At 32.9% G+C, this 16,125-nt stretch overlaps 1 protein-coding gene across 5 annotated transcripts in view; it reads right to left on the bottom strand.

Moving 5' to 3' along the window:
- Window positions 1-3,661: 3,661 nt before the first annotated feature.
- MDFIC (MyoD family inhibitor domain containing) overlaps window positions 3,662-16,125 on the bottom strand; it is a 100,124-nt gene continuing 87,660 nt past the window's right edge. For all 5 annotated transcript variants that reach the window (XM_081147018.1, XM_081147020.1, XM_081147016.1 and 2 more), the window contains one exon: window positions 3,662-6,991. In XM_081147018.1, coding sequence (XP_081003144.1) covers window positions 6,744-6,991 — 248 coding nt within the window. In that variant the 3' untranslated portion in view covers window positions 3,662-6,743. The remainder of the gene's footprint in view (window positions 6,992-16,125) is intronic.

The following is a 16,125-nucleotide window of genomic DNA, read 5'->3' on the forward strand; positions in this document are numbered from 1 at the left end:
AGTGTTATTGATGTGACTCCTCAGCAATATTATGTATATTATACATCTAAGAGGGCAGCTTAACTCTTTAATTGCATTTTTTTAAAGGGACAATAAAAAAGAAAAATAGGAAAAGTCTCTCAGATTAAATATTTAGAACTATTATAAAAGAAAATGTATACTGTTAAATGGTGAAAACCTTTACAGGAAATGCACCCATATGTGATGGGTGGTGCGAAAGATAAATATTTTTATATTTTCATAATATGACTTACAAAAGATTCTTTAACTAGCCTTATAGACAAATATAACCATATCAAATTAATTTGGATCCACTTTGCAGTATTTTTGTAAAAAGTAAGCAATGAGAGTAATTTTAGTATTTAGAAAACAAAACAATCCAAAGTGTGTGTGTGTATATATACATATACATATACATATACATATACATATACATATACATATACATATACGTATATATATATATATATATATATATATAAAACAATCAAATTTCTAGTGAAAATGTGTGTAAGTAGGTTTATTTTGAAAGGAAAAGTCTTACTTCCAATGTCATGACCAATTAAATTCTCCAGGTAATGATCCCATTTGCATAGTGAGCAAAACCCACAAGTGGGAATTTTAATGGGCATACCACCTGAGTACAGTAATTCAGAGTGACACAACTTGAACTAGTTTTGTGCTTACCCCACTGAAAATTCTACTCATATTATTTTTAATGTCAACCTACAAGTCAAATTTCAAGATGATGGATTTGTTCTTTTTTAAGCACTGAGTTTGAATAAAAGCAATGCTTTAATTTTGTTATACATTGCATATCTTTACTTTAACTAATCTGTAGTTCTGATTCTCACCATTACTTCATTTTCTTAATTTTATTCATTAATTTATGAATAATTAAGTAAAAAATGTCCTTAGCAGCCAAATTGTTTTGGGATTGCAATTTAATGTACTTTTACCAGAATATGTATTATAGTTAAGTTAGTATAATAATTTACTAAAGTGTAATTGTGTAAGTATGCCCAATTATTCTTTCTGATGATCTAACAAAATCTAATACAATATGTATTCATATGGGTATTGCTTTCCTTCACCTCAACACCAATAAAACACAGTTCCTGCAGAGCTGATTACAGATGCCTTGTCATCTGAAGTTGTTACTTTTGAATATTCCCCTTATCTCTCAGTCACTATTCATGTCCTTGAAAGAACTGTGCATTCTGATTGAGGGATCCACATTAAATTATATAATAAAGGTGATCTCAGGACTCTAAAAGTCAGACACACAGGATGATCTGTGCTTTCTAGGTTTTGAGATGACATTTTAAAACTTTTGTTTCACTCTAGATTGCTCGAGATCCTAACTATTTGTAGGTGTTTGACACCACTCAACCACATCTGTAATTGGCATAGCAACCAGCAGACAGGCTCTGTACATCTTTACACAGCAACCTACCAAGTTAAGAAATGTATTGGTTCAATATAAAACAGCAGGCTGTTTTTAGACATAGTTACTAGTGCACAAGCTTTAATATGGCTTTGCTTCACCCTATAATGAGATCTTTTGGTTCTCTGCTCAACAGGCTTTTATTCCTTTGGAAAAAGCTACAAACTATGTCAAGTGAATCAACTGCTTTTGTACACTCTTTCCTGGCTTTGGAACATAAGTCCTTTGTTTCCTATCCCTTTATGCATCAGACAGAACTTAAGAACCTTTTCAATTTTTAAGCTAAACTTAGAATTTGTTTGATTTGCTTTTTACAATTTTCTTAAAAATTACATTCTGAACTAAAACACACAAAGATCTTCCTGGAAGTGAACACTTAATTGCAGAGCAATACTTTGTCTTTAACACATAGATCTATACCCCACATTAGTAATGTGCCAAAGGGCAGTTATCTCAAATTATTTCTTCATGGTCACCTCACAACTAAATTCAGGAATCCTTTAGCGAGCACTAACATAAGGCATAGATGGCATAAATAATGGTCAAACAAACAACAGAACTAGAACTAGTAACCAAAGTCCATTGGAAGGCAGGAACCTACTCATGCTGACATCAAGCAGCTTGAGGGGAATAGTTGTAGCCCCAGTGGAAAATGTCATACTATTGTCCCAGTTCAATAAAGAATGGGGTGGTACAGATTTCTGCTTGCCTAGAGATCCTGCTTTCTAGGTTTGGCTGTAGCTTTTCTTATAATCTTTTCACCTCCAGATTGACAACTGACTTCATTAAAATTTGATCACTGATACAATATTTTAATTCCAAATTGTTTAAAGTAGAGAGAACAGCCACTGTTCATTTGGGGATTTTGTGATGTGAAGATACATGGTGGATTTAGTCATTAGTGATAGTTTTTGCACAACTCCCTTCCATTTTAACCAAAATCTCTACAAGTAATCTTAAATAAGCAAGTAAATATTAGTAACATCACTGATGAAACTAAGATTTTTCTCATAGGAAGTGTCAAACTTCTTCTGCAGTTTGAAACTTCCTGAGGGTTATATGACTCTACTGAGGTGCACAGAGAAAAATCACTAAAAAGTTACTGGTTATAGTGGGCCATAGAAATGGTTAAAATAATGTTCCTTGTAGTAAATAATCTTTGATTTAAAAATATAAATACAGTGTGGAATAAGCCTATCAATAATATTAACTATCTTTAAAAACAAAAGTGGTATGCTTAATTACATCAGTGTAAAAGAGAAAAATTGCTATTTTAGTATTTGATTAAATTTTCTCATCTGTCCAATTAGATGTAACAAATCTATAGGCCTACAAATCACAAGTAATTGGAAAGGGCATAAAGGTCTTGAATAATTTGAAAAAAAATTATTAATAAATAAATGTATTCATCAGGCAGTTGGGTAAATCTAAGCATTTAAACTGGAATTCAAGAGGGTAAGCCACAAAGTTATGTTAGACAGTGACTCTGACATAGCTTTAGAATCTAGGGCACTGATAGGGTGTGTATGGATAAAAAATGAAATGCTATTTCATAAGGTTTCCTTGGTTACTCCTTGAACTGTTCAGAAAAACAATGACTACTTCAGGTGAGGAAAATGGATATAGTTGATATGCAAAATGGTTAAAGTTGATATATAGAACACAAAAATAAAATTATTATATCTCCAAATAAAAAGCCTTCTCCTAAGTGATTTTGGAGTTAAATACTAACTGTAAAAAATTTCCTACTATTTAAAAATTGTGACTACTAAAATACCTAGATGAAAATATTTCTGATGATTTACTTTGGGGTAAAATTCATTAAATCTAATACCTAATTTAATACAACTTTCAAGTTTAATCTAACCACATATTAAAAGTTACCTTAATTCTTATAAGTTGGGAGATAATTCCAAAGCAAATAAATGTTATTTTAAAAAGGTACAAAACTTGCATTTTGACCTATTATGAATCTTTTAAAGAACACTATGTTTTGAAATCATATGTCAACTGTAATTTGCAGTATAAACTGATGTGAACTTTTCATAGTTCATTATGGCTGTTGAGTCGTGATTTACATAAGGAGACCAGAAAAATCTCCAAAAAGGGAATGAACATGATAAAAGCCTCAGGTTTTAAAATTATAGTTGAATTTGTTCAAATATCAATTAATATATCAATTACGTTGAACATATCTACAAAATATTCTAAAGCACGAGAGGTCATTTTTTTATTTCAAAATAATATATTCAGGATAATACACGTTGAGTTTTAAAATAAGATTGTTTCCACGTTTAAAAGAAGGCAATGCATAACTGTAAACTATATTACTTAGTCATGATGGCTATATAACTCAACAAAATATTTTACATACAGAAATTCTAAACTATATTGAAACTATTTTCACAATTGCCTTTTTTTCCATTTATTTTTTAAAAAGTAATACAAGTGATATTGTAATAATCTGGTTATTATTTAATAGGAAAGGAGTTAAGGGAATATTAGTTAATATAAGCATGCTATTTATACAGCTTTGCTAGAAAGCTGTAATTTAACACTCTCCAAGTCTGTTCCCCGCTGATAGATGGGGGAAGGGACTGGACAAAGGTAGTATGGACTCATGCCCAACGAGGTCTGGGTGACATGGGAAGGTGCTTAGCTGTCAGTCACACCTGGAAGCAAATTAGTGGCCAAAATAGGTGTGGCCACTGCAAAGGCAGAAGCCTGAATAGTTAAACCCCTGGACAAAGGGAGTTCCTGTTCTTGGTTCCCTTGCTTGCTGTTTGCACCTGACTCCTGTTTCAGGGGGCGCATTCCCCTGCATTCACCCACATGGCCCATGCCTACGTGGGCTCCACAATGGACTAATGGACTTTAACTAGCCTGATATTTTGCTAGACCCAGCTGCAACATGGAACAGAAGCTCTGGACATTGGCTTTGCTTTTGGTTCTATTGGAACTGCAGCTGCACCTTTTTGAGGACTGGTTTAAGAAACATGGGACTTTGGAGCCCAAGACATGTAATTCCATGCAAATAAAGTCTTTTTCTACATATCATTCTCCTGGGGGGGTTTCTGAAATGCTATTTCAGTGGTATCCCAAGAACCCCACTCCCACGAGTGGCGGGGAAATCTGGCCCACCTATATCTCCTGTAACACAAGGTACTTTATGGAATGACTGCAAAGCAGACAACAGAGGAAAAGTACTATGGGTACAAATATGAAAATAAAAATTCTATTAGTGTTCTTTGTTACAGAGGAACATTCTTTTAAAAGTGCTAATATTTTTATCGCAAATAGTAGCAGAATATATTTAAGCATTAGACCATTTAGTTGAAAAATTCTGCAGGATAAAAAGTGAAATACTTTAACAATTTCAAGTCATTAGAAGGCATTATAGCTCAATACACTATGACACTTACATCCTAATATATATCCCTAACGTAACTTTGGGTATCTGTAAATATTCAGATTCTGGTTACTAAGAATTAGTACAAGATGTTCTTATATTTGATGTAACAAATAAAATATGTTCTTTAGACGAGAAGAAAGACAGATGTTTACTAGAATTCTATTTAAACCAGAAAATTTAAAGTTGTGAGTTTGTGTATGTATGTAAATGGGGTAGTCAACTTTTTTTTAAGCCCTCTGAGATATAAGTAGAAACTAGGTTTCATTTAAAAGGAAAAACCATAGGTGGCATTGCCATGATTTAGATTTAAAGCCTTTCTTACAAGGCTAGGTTTGCTGAAAAGCTTCCTAAAAATATGCACTTGTTTTTACTCTTAATTTTGTATTCAACCAGAAAAATTGAAAATAACTATTAATCCAAAGTATATTTTCAAAATTTCTCCAAAAAATTGAATTAAATCAAACCAAACTACAACTTCTGAAAGATCAAACTTAGGAGACTGCATAGTGTGAAATTTCCTCTTCCTTTTATCTGAGCAACACAAAGTCTCTATCTCAATAGCAATATACTCAGTCTTATAATCGACTTATCTCTGTACACTTAAGGTTTTATAACTTGCCATATTAGTTTAACATAAAATTGCAATACTGAAATTGGTCACAGTAGTGTATGGAGAGACTCCCACTACATTGGAAGAATGGTTTGCTGTTTATAAAATATAACATTGTTTAAGAAACAAACCAAAACAACACAACTCTTTGAAAAAAACACAGCTCTCAAATAAAATTAAAAAAAGCTTTTGAATAAATCAAAATCAAAATATTGGGATTTTAATATTAAAAATCTCCTAATTTAAATGCAGTTTGTCAAAAATCTTTCACATTCTTCATAAATTATAATATGGCTTTTAAATATGGCTTTATGTTTTTATCCAAAATTTTATCATAACTTTTAAATTATGTATAAAAAATGTATATTTTTAGTTAAATTTTATAGTTTTTTAAAAGCTGTAGTCTTACAACTAAAGAAAATACATACTTAAGGCATTTTTTCTTTATGCTTAAGGAAACAGCTCAGGCTATTTACCTAAAACTGTCCTAAATCTAAATAATTCATTCAAGCAACAGATGAATCACTCATTCTAAGAGGCTTCCTCAAATGTCACATTCTCCTTGAAGCTTTCTGAATATTCCAGCAGATAGTAGCTGTTCTTTTCTGTGTACTACATTCTTATAGCCTTTTGAGTTTCTCTCTCTCATAATCCTCACTTCAGTATGCCTTGTGGTTCATTTTTTACAGGTCTCTTTCCTCTGCTAAACTGTATTCTCTTGTGGGTGGAAACTGAACGACATCCATCTCTGCACCTCAGCAAATGACATACAGTAGGTACTCAATGTCTGTTGAACAAATGCAGAACAGAGCATGAAGATAAACACTGCATTCTCAACTACTATTTGGATTTTTTCCCCAAAGTTTATTTTAAAGTAAAAGTGTTTACTGTTAACCGTTAATAGATACACGCCAGAAATAGTCTGCTTTTAATATCCATTGAAAAATAATACATTTGGAGCAAAAACTTTCTGAGAATAATAAAAAGAAATAGAAATATGTATGAAAAGGAGACATTTAGCTTTTTTTCTTTTGGATTAAAATGTCCCTTAGTCATTGAATCCTATTAAAGAGCTTAAAAGCAGTTAAAATTTCACATATTAAACCATGTAGATTTGGTTAGAGGGAAAAAAGGCTTTCAGAGATTACTTAAAATGAGTTAACAGTGCAAATACTAGGCTGTTTGTTTCATGAGAATTTTACCATGTGCTTTGCTTCTTCCTTAAAAAAAATTTAAAATACTCTCCAGTTTTAACACAAACAAAATATAAATATTTATGAAGGAAAACAAATTCCACAGCATTCCATACAGATTTCTAAACAGTCTGATGATTCACAACATGCATCCATGATGCCACAATCCATGTCACAAGGGCAGTTACAGTCATCCCCCATTTCATCTCCACAGCAACAGCAGCAAGCTTCTGAGGTGCAGAGGCCACATGAAGCTTGTCCCAGGACAATATTGCAGAGGGTCAGGAATTCACAGAACAAGCAGGCCAGGATACAGTGGACACAGCAATCTTCATTTTCAATTGGGAAGAGACCGCATAGTGAAAAAAAGGAGGAACAGAAAGTATATAAATCATCAATAGACTGAATAATGAGTTGATCAAAATAAGTAATCCAGAACCCAATGACATGCCTTCCTAGAAATCTTTTGTGGGCTGAAAGCTCAAAAATAAACTTGTTAAATTCTAGATAAACGATCTTTAGAAGTAGATACTCCATATCGGGGGGAAAAAAAAGTTGTAGTTGTGTATATGTGCACATGTGCATGTGGGTGAGATTATTACTCTGATACACTGCAACAATCTTTGGTCCTAGGTTCCACTTTATGCATATCCCATCTTCCCTATATCCTATTGTTCTTTATAACAGAGGCTAAAATGATTCCATGACATTGAAGTCCTTCAGAAATAGAAATTTCCTTCAACTGCTCCATTGACCTGCTCCAAAATTGAGAAGAAGAAAAAAACATATTCAGTATATTATTGAATAATTGAATGAACAGTTAAATTGGAATGTATTAAATTGGGGTCAGCATACTTTATTTGCCAATAAAACTGACTCAGTTTCATGGTCTCAAATATTTTTGGTTTCACAAGAATTAAAGAAAAACTGCGACTCTCTGTTTGGGCCCAACCATTGTTCCTGGAAGCCAAGTTCTTCTGCCTATTTCTAACAAAGGATTTGTGCCTTAACAAATGTGAATAATGACATACTAACATTGCTTTCCCACTTCCTGTATGGCAAAGTACTTTACATTTCTATTATTTCCTAAGACATCTCTAATAATCCCTCTTTAAAAAATGTTTACCAAACTTCATGAACTGATATAAAAAGATGAAAAATCAAACAGATCATAGTCTTAGTACCCTATATTCTAAACTTCTTTCCTTTAGAAGAGTGATTTTTCAAGCTTTTTCATCTCATGGCCTACATAACTAATTACTAAAATTCTGTAACACATCAAAAAATAATGCTTTTGCTGATCAGACCAAAAAAATAGGTATAATTTGATTCATTCCCACTGCACAGCTATTGTTGTCATCTTTTTATTTGACAATCTAAGGGAAAAAAGGTCCGTGCCTCGGACTAAATAGTCAGGTATTGCATGTTTTAAAATTTTTTGCAACAACCTGGTTGAAAATCTCTGCTTCAGAATTTTGTGGCAAGCAAGAGGAGCAGTTGAAGAAAATTTCTATTTCTGGAGGACTTTAACACAGCTTATAAAATAATTTAAGACCAATGTTATAGGACCTTTGTCTAATTTCAGAAAGTTTGTGAATTTTTACCAGGATTATTTCTGGGTTTGTGCGTTGTTGGTTGGCATTTTGTTTTGTTTTGCTTTTTCTGTATTTTATACAATGCAAACTTAATGAGAGGATTCTGCTTTCAACAACAGCATCAATGCAGAACAATCCCACCCCCATCCCACAGTCACATACCCTTTGTTTCAGTATTGGCTTTAAAACGGAGTTCCTCTGATAAGTTTCAGTAAACTGTGTGATCGTCCCAAAATAAGCTCCCCAACTCCTTGAATATGCCCGTTTCTCTACAGTCTCTAACTTCAGTGAGAGTCTTTAACTTTGTAAAAGTGGGAAATGTGGACAACACAAGGTCATTTACTACATGCCAGATGGCAAAAAGTAGGGAGGGTCAGAAAAGAACTCAAAAAGGAAACACCAGAGCTGTTTGTAGAAGTAAAGCCTTAAATAGAACACAACAATCTTTCCTCTCATTCTTGGGTCCACTCTCACATACGACGGTCTATAGAACAACTAGAAAAAAGATCATAGAGTTATAAGAGCCTGCAGGTTTCTCTCCATCTTCCCCAAATGTTTTAGTAGTAGCCAATCAGATCAGGAGAACACTGAAGCAACCACATGAATCCATATTCATAACCTTGGGAAGTTCTGGGTTTCTAGAGCATGTCTGTGGTTTATCTCTTTCTACATTCTTTTTATAAAATTTACCCTAATGTCTGTCTTATATATGTCTCTGTACATTTGAGTTTTCACAGGAATTATATTATTATGATTTGTAAAATACTCAAAATGTTAAAAAGAGCTAGCTTTATTATCATTATTATTATTATCAAAATAGTGTTTAACTGGCAGCAAGCCAGTTCTAGTCAATGTACCTTCAATCAAATACTAACTAATATTAACTAATTTTAACAACAGTTTTGACCTTAACTTTTTCCCCTGCTGAATGCTGTATTTCAAGACTGAAAGAGGGAAGCTATAAAAACTTGACACTGAAGAACCTTTGAGTAATTTTAAAATGATACCATAGAATTCCTACGAATAGCATTTTTGTTCAAATTTATGTGTTTCAGATTTACTTGTGTTGATTAATGTAGCTATAGTTCATCTATTTTCCAGGTACATAGTATTCCATTGATTTAATGTACCATAATTTATTTATCCATCATACTATTTATAAATATTTTGGTCATTTCCAGTGTTTATGGTATTCCAAACATGACTGTTTGAAACAGTTCTGTGCAAGTTTCTTAGAGCACAAATGCTAAATAATGAGCAGTATAATGGCTGGGTCACAGGATGTGCATATGTTTAATCTTATTAGGTAATTTCAAATGTTTCCAAACAACTGCTCCAAAATTTACTCCCACTAATCAAGTATGAAAATGCTCATCATCGTTCCATATCCTCACCAATCTTTGAAACTATCATAATTTAATATATGCCAATTAATTGAGTATGAAAAGGCGTCTCATGGTCGCTTTATTTATTTACCACTATGTTTGGATGCCTTTTCATGTTTCCTTGACATTCATGTTTCCTCTTCTTTAAAATGCCTGTTCAGGGTGTTCATGTTTTCCACTCCACTCACTTTCTTATTAAGTTGCTTCCTTTTTTTCCTTATTGATTTGTAGAAGTTCTTAAAATTCAAGATAGCAAGCCTTTGTCAAATACAATTGTCCTTTCTCAGTATGTGGCTTTCTCAGTTAAAATGACAAGAGACAGATGAATTAATTTTTAGACGATGAGAGAATGAAGTTACCAAGTGAACTTCAAATCAAGTCTTGTAGTTAGCTGGAGATATGTGTTGCATGGCTGAAGAAATGAAGTGATAGATGGACAAGTCTGGCAAATTAGTGAAAAGAAGAGGAAGCATTAATAAGATTTGGTGGCATAATGAAATAAACAGATTTTGTGTCCAATTCAGAACAAAGGAATTCAGCCATGCTTAGATACAGAAAGGGAGAAGAAATCAGGAGGAACACATTGTATATTATTGGTGTGAAATCAATAGTCTCAGATGAAGAGGAGTGGAAATGGCATTTCAAACTGAACAACTCATTGCTACTCATAGCATATATTCATCTAAGAATTAAAATATCTTCCAGGTTGTGGGTAATAATGACAGTTGTCATATAAAAATCAGAAGCCCTAAGCCAAGAGTAAAATATCTCCAAACTCCTACAATTAGCCAACAAGATCTATAAGTTAATTTAAATCTGTTAAACTGTCTTTGTATTTTCAGTAAACAAAGAAAAATTTTTAAAAGTTCTTAGCTCTAAATAGATCAAACACGTCTTTTCTAGCCTGTCTTCTATAACACATGATTTCTATAATGAATAGGTATGCATGGTGGTTTTACATAAATGGGAAGCCTAGTATTAATGAAGAAAAAATAGTTATTTGCTGTTGTCAGAATTAAAATAGGTATTAAGACAGCGATGTTTTCATCATTCTTTCATTTAAAAAAACCTATTTATTTACGAAACTTACTTTATACTAAACTCTGTTTTAAGGTCTTTGTAAATATTAATTCATTCAATTCTGTATTGGTAAAATGGGGATAATACCAGACCTAAGACAGGTCTGGTATTATCCCCATTTTACCAATACAGAAACAGATTTACAGAAAATTTAGGAAATTCACCCAAGTCACAGAGGAAGTAAGTAGCAGAGCCAGGGTCAGAGCTCACACACAGCTCATGCTCTGATATAGCATGTTACGTATGCTGCCACTCCTAGCACTTGCTTCATCTTCCTGGGGGAACATCAGTTATAATCCATAACATTTGCTGATTTGTTTTTGACCCTTTTCCTTTCTAAAGATGATTCTGAATTTCAGTTTTAATGAAGAGTTGATAGTAAATGTTAACAAGTAAGAGCAAAGTTGATGAATTGCTGCCAGTCACACTGTTGAAAAAGACATATGAAAGAGATGGTGTCTCAATCAAAAGAAAGAACTCTTTATATTTAAAATATAAAATTTAAGGTCTATAGTTATATGAACAAGAACGATGTTGAGATTACATAGGAACTCTAGTGGTAAAACTAGTGTGGTAAAATGACAGAGGTCTTAAAAGAATAAGCTTTTTATGTAAATATTAAAACTTACAAAAAATAAACATCTTCTCTAAACATAAGTACTATATAATTTACTAAAAAAGCACTTTGAGATACTCTGAAAAACCAAATCTATTAACAGGCCCCTAAAAAAACCACAAACCAAAACACATTTTAGAGATTAGAGAGATATGAAACAAGGTGAATTTACAGAGACATCTACTAGAAACTTTTATTTCCTGTACTTTGTAAGTAGAAAAATACCTAAATATAACAATCAAAAAGAAAAAAAAAAAAGAATCCCTAAACTATTAAATCAATTTAATAATCTGATTTTTATTCCTTGTCAGAAACATCTTTCTTTTCAGTTGTGTTCCAGAAAGTAGTTTATTTGTGACTTGGGTTAAAATAAAATAAGAAAAAATAGTTGTTACAGTTTCTACCACTACCACCCCCATTACCCCCAACAAAATCAAGAATCATAAAAGGCATTAAGATGTTGGTTTTATTTGAAGCAAAGAGAGGATTATAAGAATTATCAAACTAAGACTTAAATAAAAAAACTGTAAAAAAAATGATTCCTCCGCATCTATGTAGTTCACTGCCTGACGTAATTCTTTTCCCTGTTACTGAGGTTTTTAGTTTCTATGGTTTTATTCAGTCACATTTACAGTTTTTGCCAAAAGTGTTTAAACTTTGAGAAGCCAACTAGGTTTTAGGAAAGGTTCCTGTCCCAAATTGGGCCAACCAAGAACTGCACAATTTAGTGTACTACTGAGAGGAGAACACAGCACAAGACTGACAGCTACTGTAAATTTAGGAAAACAAAAGAATATACCAGCAAAGTAGCTAAAAAGAAAGCATGAAAGGAAATCTTTAGCACAATGTTTTATTTTTTAAAAAGTTATGAATTACTGCAGACACAAACCAAACAAAATCTTTGCATTTTATAAAAGGTCATCAATGTTAAAGCCACGCAGCCGGTGTATCTGGAAATAGGCTACTTGCTCCCAATGCCAATGAAGGTAACAAGTGAAACCTACATAAACAGCATCTCAGATGACTGGTAAAAATATCTAACTGGTCCAAGAGGCTTAGTTGTGTTTAAAAATAAGACTGAAGAACTCATTTCTATAAGAGCATATTAGTTTAGTAATGAAATTATCCCCAATTGATTTACCCAATCAATTGGCCAAAATACTAGGAAAATATGAGGAAAGTTATAGTAAATGTTACATACAGTAAAAGGAACCCTGACTAAGAGCCATCAGAAAACTATCTGCAGGTTAAACTCAGCTCTAGTCTAAACAAGTCTCTACTTCTTTAGTTTCCTTTTTTTAAGATGCGGTTTGACTTTCTCGGAATTTCTTTGAACAGGGACACCAAACAATGGAGTACAGGGAAGTCAAAGAGCAGTAAGTTCTGAGAATAACCTATAGCCCCTTTCTGAGCAAATAAATGCAGATTTGCACATGTCTTATCTTGACTAATCTCAAAAATACTTTCTTAATCAGGTCCCTATCATGTAGACTATATATGGAGAAACAAGAGGTTCATTATCCTTTTGAACAGGCCAACAATATGCCGAAAAGCAACTGCAGACTAGAACATGAACACTCAGTTATGTATAATTACTAATTTAGGAAATTGCACAGAGATCAAACCTGACTCTGTAGCTTTACAACCAAAGCTATAGAGAACCCACAGGTGTTCCCATGTCTTTAGTTGCTAAGGCTTACATCTGCCTGGTAAGGGTGCAAGGGGACTGACTCATTGTGCAGAAGAAGCCTCTGGGTGTAGGCATTCCTCCTCCAACTGTTATTTCTCAACACAAAATAAAAAAGCAGGCTAGAAGTAGGTTTTGGTAGTCGTGAATCCCAGCCAGAATGGCTGTTAGTGTATGGCCCCTGTGAAAAGCCAGCTGTGAGGAGTAAGACACAGACATCTCCAGGGAGTTCTGCTTCTCAAATGTTTGTGGGGGCAGGAAATATTTACTAATACAGCACAGTAGCTCAGCTCCAAGTAGTTCCCTGTCTCCAAGCCAGAGGACTCACAACATCTGGCTACAGCCCTAGAATGACCTGCTGCCTGCATAAACTAGGAATGCGCCTCCTACACAGAACTCTTCTGCACAATGCTGTCCCCATGAGGTCATGGGTCTTAGCCAGAAAACAATCAACACTTACCTGTTGAAGAAAGTGAGTTAAGTCAGGAGGTAAAATAAAAAGAACTACATTTTACACTGCTAAACAAAGATGAACACACTTGGAAAACAACAATAATCTTTACTATTATCTTTCATCTCAGCAAACTCAAAAGAACCTTAGGAAAAAAACAGCACAATTCTCCAACATCCACAAAAGGACTCCTCAGTAAATTTCCTATCACTTAACTAGTCCAAATTGTGGAATCCATCTTCCTCCTATGGGAGGTGTACTAGTGTTTTAAATTACAGTAAGTACACAGCACAGATTTTTTGCTTCTCTTATTTTGTTTATCCTGCTGCTGGATCTGCAATTGATTCATTAAATATTCCAAACTCTCAAAGATTTGATCCAGTAATTGGGTCATGACCTAACTGGAACACTGATTCAAACAGTCCTTTCTAAAGAGTTGCATTTTACAGAGTTTAAGAAAATAACATATATACCAAGACACCTTTTGTTTTCCAGGTGCTTTACACAGAAATCTGAAGAGGAACAAAAGCTCAGTTAGTAGAAGTGTTTATTTGAAACACTTGACATGCTAAGAGGGGGCAGAGAGGAAGGAAAAGAAAAACTAAAAATATCTATGGTACAAATGATATTTACATTAATTTATTGAGTCTCTACAATACTTTATGATCACAAACTTAATAGCTGGTAATAGAACTGTTCTCATAATGTTACAATGAGGATTAAAAGAGACAATGCATATAAGGTTCTCAATAAAGGATTTATCATGTAAGTACTTACTAAATATTATTATTGCGATAGCTACAAGAAACTTACCAATGTTTCTTTCATTCACTCTGATTACCAGAACAAAACAGGGCCATTCTGTCTTAACCTAAGGAGGTTAATAAAAGGCTTGAACCTAAAAAGAGAGAACCATCAAGGCAACTCTAAGAGAATCTTCAGAAAAGTGGAATAGAAATCTTCTCAGAAGGAACTAGTAAATCTTGTGTTTGGCTACTGAAGATTTAAAAATGATAATCTGTTTCCATATTTAAATTATTACCCATTTATCTTCTCAGGAAGCTAGAAAGCAAAATAGTAAGACCATACTTTACTTGAACCTATTCAATACGGTATTGAAACTGGTCAGCTGAATTATCTCTAATCCAAAAAGTTTGATTAATAACAAGGTTGAATATAACTTTTGGATAAAAATAATACTTTATATATTAATAGCATTTTCCTAGAAAGAATAAATGTCTAAGTCTCCTAAAGTTGGTCAAAATACAATCTATGGCTATGACAAGTGAATGAATCCTCTTGTTTTAGTGAAAATATATATTTGTATAAAAATGATCTAAAAAATTTCTCCCAAATGTTTAGTTTAATATTTTTCCTATTTTTATTTTTTTAACCATGTTTATTTCACAAATCACATTTCCGTTTCACCTCTTAACTGTTCTTGTTTAAATATCGTGCAAGGGTACATTAGAAAAAGAAATCAACTTTTTAAGAAAAGACATATAGTACACACTGAGGTAATCCTGCAAAAGGTGTTGGTGGTGGTGATGATGATTATAATTATAAAATAACATCCTTGCCAAATTTTTTATTTATATTGAGGTATAACTAAACTATAATATTGTATTTAGCTTTAGGTATAAAAAATAATGATTCAACATTTGTAAACACTGTGAAAGGATTACCACAATGTCTAGTTAACATTCATCATCATACATAGTTACAATTTTTTTCTTGTGATGAGAACATTTAAGATCTACTCTCTTAAAAACTTTAAAATATGTAATCCAGTATTATTAACTATACTCATAATGCTGTAAGCCACATCCCCATTACTTACTTTATAATGGGAAGTTTGTACCTTTTGAATTTTGCTCATTTTACCCAACTCCAACCCTCAAACACTGTCCACTACCTATTAGTTATTTGTATCTATGAATTCATAGTTGCATTTGTTTTTAAGATCATATATATATGATCATATGGTATGTCTTTTTCTGTATGACTTATTTCACAAAACATAATGACACCTCAAGGTCTATCCATGTTGTTGTAAATGGCAGAATTTCCTTGTTTTGTTTGTTTTATGGCTGAATAACTCTCCATTGTATGTATATATGTACTACTTCTTTATTTATTCATCCATTGATGAACACTTAGGTACTTCCCTATCTTAGTTATTGTAAATGATGCTGCAGTGAACACAGGGGTGTCCACATATCTATGAGTTAGTGTTTTCATTTCCTCCAAATAAATACCCAGAAGTAGAATTACTGGATAATGTGGTAGTTCTATTTTTAATTTTCTGAAGAACCTCTATACTGTCTTCCACGGTGGCTGTACATTCCCATCAAAAGTGCAAAAATGTTCCCTTTTCTCCACATCTTTGCCAACACTTGTAATTTCTTGTCATTTGGTAATAACCGTTCTAATAGGTATGAGGTGATATATCTCATTGTAGTTTTAATTTATATTTCACTGGTGATTTAGTGATGTTAAGCATCTTTTCATGTACCTGATGTCCCTCTATATGTCGTCTTTGGAAAAAATGTCTATTCAGATTATCTGCCCATTTTTTAAACTGGATTGTTTGCTTTTTTGCTATTGAGTTATAAAATTCTTTATATATTTTGTATATTAACTCCTTAT

The sequence above is a fragment of the Miniopterus schreibersii genome (genome assembly GCF_964146895.1).
Source record: "Miniopterus schreibersii genome assembly, chromosome: 9".
NCBI lineage: Eukaryota > Metazoa > Chordata > Mammalia > Chiroptera > Miniopteridae > Miniopterus > Miniopterus schreibersii.